Source organism: Primulina huaijiensis, chromosome 11, assembly GCF_012295235.1.
Source record: "Primulina huaijiensis isolate GDHJ02 chromosome 11, ASM1229523v2, whole genome shotgun sequence".
Lineage (NCBI taxonomy): Eukaryota > Viridiplantae > Streptophyta > Magnoliopsida > Lamiales > Gesneriaceae > Primulina > Primulina huaijiensis.
This window is the reverse complement of record NC_133316.1, coordinates 25104783-25112795: the sequence shown is the minus strand read 5'-3', so window position 1 is coordinate 25112795 and position 8013 is coordinate 25104783. Positions and strand designations below refer to the sequence as shown.

Genomic DNA, 8013 nt, shown 5'->3' with positions numbered 1-8013 from the left:
TGAAATGTTAAATCGTTATTGGGATGTGTTTATAGCATTAGAAATAAAAAATGAAAATTTTGGAAATTCGTAGAAAATATCAAAAATTTCAGATTCGGTACGATTGAATTTTTGAAATTTCAAGTTGTCCGGTATTGAGAGATTTAAGTTAAATAAATCGCTATATTTGACTTTGCGATGAGTGTTAGAAATTGTAAAGCCTAAATTAAGAATTTTTGGAATTTTAGGCTAAATTGTCAAATAATAGAAAAATAAATTGAACTTGATATGAAATGAATTATTTGCCACAGGATTGGATTATTCGAGAAATCCTTAAGAAATTTCAGTGGTAAATTAAGGGTTCAGTTGAGGTACGCATGAACTGTTTTGTTATGACGTCTATATGATGTGAAATGACGTTAAGTAATTTGTAATGAGTTGTGGCGTGTCTTATGTGCTTCTGTGAATACATGATTGCATTCATGCATTTATTTGTGTTGATACTATTAGTGCATAGCATTTCGAGCCTTGACTCCTTTGATTACTATTGATATTGATATTGATCTATCGAGTTGTTGCGTCATCGATGGAGCGGGTGGGTAGGATTAGCACTCCTGATAACTTGCATGAGGGCTAAGCAGGTAGCTCCCGTACCCTCGATGCTACGTGCATGGATGGGTGGCGATTTGATGTTGCGTTGCTACGTTCCTGGCACGGGTGGCCACTGTTACTGTTGTTGATGCGATTCATTTGGACTCCGTTTGGTATCCGTTATCGGTTGTTACCTTTCACGCATTGCATTACATTGCATTGCATCGCATTTTACGTGATTTTATTTCATGTCAGTTATATTTGTCGTAATATTACTGGTTCGTCGTACTGGGGCCCGACCCCTCGTTTTTTTTATGCTTTTGATGCCATAGCAGGTAATCCAGGAGGATTTGACGCGTCTGGTGGAGCGTCAGGTAGTGGTTCCCAGTCGTCGAGTCATGGTTGAGAGTTCCCATATATATATACTATATTATGGAGTCATACATTTACCGGGGAGATGCCCCGTGTAGCTGTACTGTTATTTTATCGATGTTTTGAATTGATAGTTGTGTGATCGAGCCTTGCCGGCTTTGCATGTGTTTAGTCCTGGCCAGTGCGGCTATAGGTTGTGAATTGATGTTATGACTTTATTTCGAGTATATAAATATTATTTGTGATGGTTTTTTTTTTTTGGGATGTCCTATTTACGAATAGGTCATGCCGAAATTTCTGTAACCCAAAAAGGAAAATTTTAATCGCTTTTGCTGTTTACATTAATAAATCCTGGTTGTTTGGTCATTAAATATTAATCAGGAGCACGGGCCCCCACAATTCATTTTCTTAAAATATGGCATCAGACTTCTTATATACTTTATGATGTAAAACTTGTAACCAAATTGATCCTCGTCATAGCCTATAAATTTGCACTTTCTTGTTTTGACATCCAACTTCTGTCTTTCGTTCTTTGGTATATGAATATATACCACGAGGTTTGTCCTAATTAAGTTGTAGAAGTCGGGGGGTGGGATCGTGCTTAATTTTAGCCTGGATTACTCGCTCACGGAGATCATTGTGAAGGCTAGTATTGTTCTGGTTCTACAGATATTTCATGGGATGGCTATAAAGATTACCATCGTGAATTTTTTACAACCAATTATAAGCTGGAAAATCGAGAATTTTAAGTAAGCATAGCCAATTATCGGTGTTGAAACTAAAGAAAATGGGAGAGTGATCGAAAGAATTTTAAAGAAATTAAAGAACGTGAGTCTAGAGATTGTTATCTCGTTTGTAAAACTTTTTATCTTATTAACAATCTCCATTCATTCTCGAATGAATGGAAATAAAGACAAAGTCTATCTCTTTCATAGTCGTATTTGTAGGTAGGTCAAACAACAATTTAATCCAATTTTCATCCCGATATAATTACATTCGAGTGGGTCTCATGTGAGACCGTCTCACGGATATTAATCTGTGAGACGGGTCAATCATACACATATTCACAATAAAAAATAATATTGTTAGCATAAAAAGTAATACTTTTGCATGGATGACTCAAATAAGAGATCCGTCTCACAAATACGACCCGTGAGACCGCCTCACACAAGTTTTTACTATTACATTCAGTCAAAAACTTTAACATCATATATAATTAAATTCTTTGCAGTGTGCCGGAGGCGGCGGACAACGTCTTCAATTGTGAGAGATTAGAGATTTTTAGAAATACAAAAACCTAACAACGAAAGCAAAAGAAAACATTGATACAAAAACCTAAGAACGAAAGCAAAAAGAAAATGTAGAATTTCATTCGTATGTGGGTTTATTATGGCTACAAAATATTAAAATAAGATCTTGAAAAATAAATTCGGATTTTTAAAGAGCTTATATTTTTCAATGGATAAGCTCTTTAAAGCTTCCAATATTAGACTTTGACCTTTCGAAATTTGAAATTTCAACAACTTATAAATAATTAATTGGTGGATGGAAACTAATCAGCGCGCATAGATACGTGACTAATTCGCCTTTATCATTATCACTCACAAATGAATTATAGCTCCAACTCAAATTTGATTTGAACACCATATTCAATCAAAATTTAGCTTAAAGATCATCTGAGACCACCAAAGTCTCGAATTCGGAAATAGGTCTCGGGTTCGAGATCTAGTTATAATAAATTCATCTCAAGCTCAAAATAAAAATGTTCAAATCAAGACAATTGGCTCAATTTTATTTACTTATTGCATGACCATAACGTCTGATCAATTTATATATAATTATTAAATATTACTAATTACCCGAACATATTTTGAAAATTTTAAAGTTGAATGGTAACTTCATCAAAATTAATTCATGAACGAAGAAGAAAATCAGATCAAACGATACCCATATTATTTAAGACATATATATCGTTTGAGTAATAAATGAAAACTTTGACAGAATGATTAAAAAAAAAAAGAAAGAAAGAAAGAAAGAAAGACGTTGATTTGATAGGGAAAAAAATCGTTTATAATATCGTGTGATTGTGATCATAATATATATCTAGAGGTGTCAAAATCATATCCGATCCACCAACCCGACACAATTCAATTCGAAAAAAATCAGGTTTGGGTTTGTGATTTTCGAGTTTGGGTCAGATCGGGTTGGAACCGATAGCTGACCCAAAAAAAATGATCGGGTTGGGTTGGGTTCGAGTTGACCCGAAAATTTTAATTTTTTTTTAAAAAATATAATTAATAAATATTGCTTATATTTTTATATATTGTATGTCTAAAAAAATATTTATTTATATTTATATTATAAATTTTCATAATTTAATATTTATTTTGAACATTTTTTATTTTCTAAACAATTGTTTATTTGATTTAGTAAATATATTTTATTTTTCTGCAAGTAGACTTTCAAATTTAAATCATATATATGATGGAGATATTGTTATTATGTGTTTAAAATAAAATATGATTATTCTTTTTTGAATTTTATTTAATTTTCTTTAAAAAAAATTTAAAAATCGAAATCGGGTTAATCGAGTTGAATGGGTTGATCGGATTGATTCGGGTTAAGTGTTTTCGGGTTCGGGTTGGGTTCGAGTTGAACAATTTTTTAATAGTAATATTGCTCAACCCAACCCAACCCACCCAACCCATCCGAATTGACATCCTTATATATATATCATATGTAAGAGGTTGTGGGAATTCAAACAACTTAATCATTCGTGAAGATTTACTCCATAATGATTAAAAGTTACAAATGAAAAGATGTGCTTAACATATTAATAAGTAAGAAACAATAATATAATAATAATTGGAGATCCAATGCAATTTCATTCACAACATGCAGCACATGTGACATATTTAATCTGCGAGATTTCATGTAATAGTCAAAGACAAGGAATTAGGTCCGAATGATTATTACTACGTTGAAATTGCTCTTTAAGATTTTTTTTTTATATATTATTGATATTCATTATCAATGCAAATTATTAATATTAGAATCCAGGGTTTCATAATCAAAGAAAATGATGGAATTTCATGAAACTTCGATACTTATTTTTTACAAGTTTTTATTGCATGCAGTCTTTTTTCTCAAAAAAAAAAACATTTATTTCTTTTTTAGATGCGAGTTATACGTACGACTTTGTCCAATAATTGATGCAGCAAAATTTGACTATAAATCAATATCAAAAAGTAAAAGATATGTAATTAATTAGACTATAAATCTTGTCAAAATTCCTATTAAAATGTGTTTAAAGAAAACCTAATATATCATCTATATGTTTGCTTACGTGTGCTGCATGTTCTATTAAAACTTGTGATAATCATAATCTACACGACATATATTGAAAACCCAAAAAAAAAAAAAAGTTATATATATCATTGAGCGATCGACCCACCCTGTCACGTAATCTTGCATAGCCCCTTTCTACAGGAAAACTTGATGCATGCATGGCCAACAGTTGAGCTACCACGTACGTGATGCTACATCGCCAAATTTAATTAATTATCGATCCTATATGCATAATTATCTCTACCAGCTAGCTTTAATTTATAAATTTTTCTGCGTCACAGTAGTTTGTTTTTCGAAATTCTAATGCGAAAAGAGGAGTAGTTTTCGGCTCAAAGAAAAATATATATTATGGGAATGGAAGAACACTGAGTAGCTGCGCCCCTTGACTTTTAATATTATTGGAAAAGCAAAATATATATATATATATATATATATCTACTAGAATGTCAAAGGCTGATTAATTGTAGTATGCGAGTCTTATTTCTCTTCTCTGAATTCGTCATTTTCAAATAATTGAATATTTGAATTATCTCTTAAATATTTGTCTATATAATCCAACCCTAAAATCCTTTCAATTATCATATCATAGTTAATTAGCAACAAAAAAAAAAAATAGTAATGAAAACTTCAATTACATTTTCTTTCTTTATATTTTGCTTACGCGTGCTGCTTGTATTTTGTGTCTCATTGGCGAGTTCTAATCCACCTCAATATGAGGCATTTATCCAATGCCTTGAAAATTACCCTAAACCCTCTTCCGCTCCAATCTCAGCTGTAATCTACACTCCAGATAATTCATCTTATTCATCTGTTTTGCAAACTTACATTAGAAATTTAAGGTTTAATGAATCCACCAGCCCCAAACCACGTCTCATTATCACAGCATTGCATGTTTCTCACATCCAAGCGGCCATTATTTGCGCTAAAACATACAATTCCCAGATGAAGATCAGAAGCGGCGGCCACGACTACGAAGGTGTTTCGTACGTGTCCGAGCATCCCAACTTCTTCATTCTTGACATGTTCAATCTACGGGCTATTAACGTCAGCATCGCCGACGAGTCCGCCTGGGTTGAATGTGGCGCCACTCTTGGTGAAGTTTACTACAGGATTGCTGAAAAAAGCAACGTTCATGGCTTCCCCGCCGGCGTTTGCCCCACTGTCGGCGTTGGTGGCCATTTCAGCGGTGGCGGTTATGGTAACATGATGCGAAAATACGGCCTTTCGGTTGACAATATACTTGATGCTCAGATGATCGACGTCAACGGACAGCTTCTCGACAGAAAATCAATGGGAGAAGATCTTTTCTGGGCCATCACCGGCGGAGGAGGATCAAGCTATGGAGTCGTGCTGTCGTACAAAATAAAGCTCCCCCGAGTCCCACCGACGGTAACCGTTTTCCGGATTCGTAGAACTTTCGATGCGAACTTCACAAATCTAATCTATCGTTACCAAGTAGTTGCACCCAATTTTCCGGATGAATTATTCGTGAGACTCACGCTGGACGTGGTAAACAGCACCTCGGGACAAAAAACAAATAGGGCCACATTTCGCGCTCTGTATCTGGGAAGTTCGCAAGACCTTGTTTCTCTGACAAAAGCAAGTTTTCCGGAATTAGGAATAGAGCAGGCAGACTGCATTGAAATGAGCTGGGTTGAATCAGTTCTTTTCTGGACTGATTTCTCGACAGGGACCCCGGTAAACGCCCTTCTCAGTAGGGTTCCTCAAGTTCTGAATTACCTGAAAAGAAAATCCGACTACGTGAAGAAACCGGTGCCAAAGGCAGGGCTTGAATTCATATTCAAGAAAATGGTGGAACTGCAATTCCCAATGCTGACATTCAACCCTTACGGAGGTGAAATGGGTAGGATCCCAGCTTCTTCAAAACCCTTCCCGCATAGAGCGGGAAACCTCTTCAAACTGCAGTACGCAACAAACTGGAACGACGGCGGAGTCGAGGTTGCAGACTACTACATAAATCTGACGAGAGCGCTGCATACTTACATGACCCCGTTCGTGTCAATGAACCCAAGGGAAGCGTTCTTGAATTACAGGGATCTAGATATTGGAACGAACGATAACGGAAGGGACAGTTACATGGAGGGACAGGTTTATGGCTTCAAGTACTTCAAGGATAATTTCAACAGGCTGGTCAGAATTAAGACCATGGTTGATCCACAAAACTTCTTCAGAAACGAGCAAAGCATTCCAGTCTTCCCCCGGACCAAATAGTATTCATAACGGACGAGTGTTATTTCTTAATTAACAATTCTGCTGTAATATATATGTATCCACGATGTTTTCTTGATAATTTGGTTTGTGTATGAATGAAATAAATGAGTAATTTATTAAGGTACTCTTCGTTTTATAGTAAAGTTTTTCACTGCACACAATATATCTATTNTAGAGTGAGAATGAGGAACCTATGTATACTAAAAATTTAAAAAAAAATTTATTAGATTCGAATAAGTTGTTTTGTGTTGTTGTGTTTTGACTAAGTTTATGCAAAATAAATCCAGTATTATTGTCACCTACTTGAGATTTTGGTACAAACCATGGATACTACCAATATTATCGTTCACTCATTGCACATTGCAACTTTCTCCATGGGAAATCTGGAAATGTGGGGAAACCAACTCAATGTTGGATGACTTGGTCAATAATCACTACAAGAAATATTAATATGTTAATGTTCTTATTCGCGGCGTACCCGTGTATGCGCGCTGTTAATAATATTAGAGCTCACACATACAATAGCTTGCAATAAACGCACGTCGTTAATGTTCTTATTTGCGGCGTACTCGTGCATGCGCTCTTTTAATATTATTAAAGCTCACACAAACAATAGTGTGCAATAAAAGCACGCTGTAAATAAATATTTTTACAGCGAACTAAAAGCGTGTTGTTGAAATGTATTATTTACGGCGTGCTTTGAGGCAAACTTTGTTTTAAAATCCATATATAAACATTTAAATATATATATATATATGTGTGTGTGTGTGTGTGAGACATATTAGAACAAAAATGTACTAAAATCTTATTTCACTCGGAATCCGCAGTTCTTCAAAATATCAAAATTTTAAATGATAAATAATACATCGATCAGTAGCAAGATCAATATGCCTCTCAATATATCAATCTTATTGAATGACAAAATTTAATTCGACCAAAAGAAAAACATGAATATTTTATTTCTACGAAATCAACAAACTTTAATAACTCAAAAAAATGATGTTTTTTTGGGGAAAATTATTTTGTTTTGCATTAACCAATTTTTGGGGCGCATGGCTAGCTTCAACACCGCATTGGTTATAAATATATGAAAAATTTAGATGGATTAAGTCATTATGTTGTGCTGTCGATAGAAACTCGTTATAAATATAAATAAAATATATAATTATGTGTTTTATGATGAATAAAGATTATATTATTTAATATCCTAATGCAGCTACATATAATCAAGTAATTAATATTTTACCTTATGCTATAAATGTATAGGAATTTAAATCGGTTAAATACTTCAACATTCATATAATTTAAATAGTAGACCAACTCTTTAATTGATGATATAAAATAACAATAACCTTCAATTTTCAATTTAGCTGTTCTATTTCATTCTAATAATAATAGAGTAACTTAGCCTCAGTTTATAGGAGTAAGTTTGCACGTTCATAGATTTTAGTTAGTGATAATCTGTTGTTAATTTTTTGGTGATGTACGTTG

At 33.9% G+C, this 8013-nt stretch overlaps 1 protein-coding gene across 2 annotated transcripts; it reads left to right on the top strand.

The window, feature by feature from the left end:
- Positions 1–4876: 4876 nt before the first annotated feature.
- Positions 4877–6659, top strand: LOC140988847 (berberine bridge enzyme-like 8). 2 transcript variants are annotated; one of them, XR_012177379.1, is made up of 2 exons: positions 4877–6609; positions 6644–6659. XR_012177379.1 is itself a non-coding variant. In XM_073457925.1 (1 exon), the coding sequence occupies exon 1, from the start codon at positions 4909–4911 to the stop codon at positions 6520–6522; it is 1614 nt and encodes a 537-aa protein (XP_073314026.1). In that variant the 5' UTR covers positions 4877–4908; the 3' UTR covers positions 6523–6642. The 2 variants fall into 2 exon arrangements, 1 of the variants encoding a protein (XP_073314026.1); XM_073457925.1 differs by lacking the exon at positions 6644–6659 and having other exon boundaries at positions 4877–6642.
- The last annotated feature ends 1354 nt before the right edge of the window (positions 6660–8013 follow it).

Coding starts and splice junctions, on each gene's coding strand:
- LOC140988847 (XM_073457925.1), top strand. CDS start 4,909: ATGAAAACTTCAATTACATTTTCTTTCTTTATATTTTGCTTACGCGTG.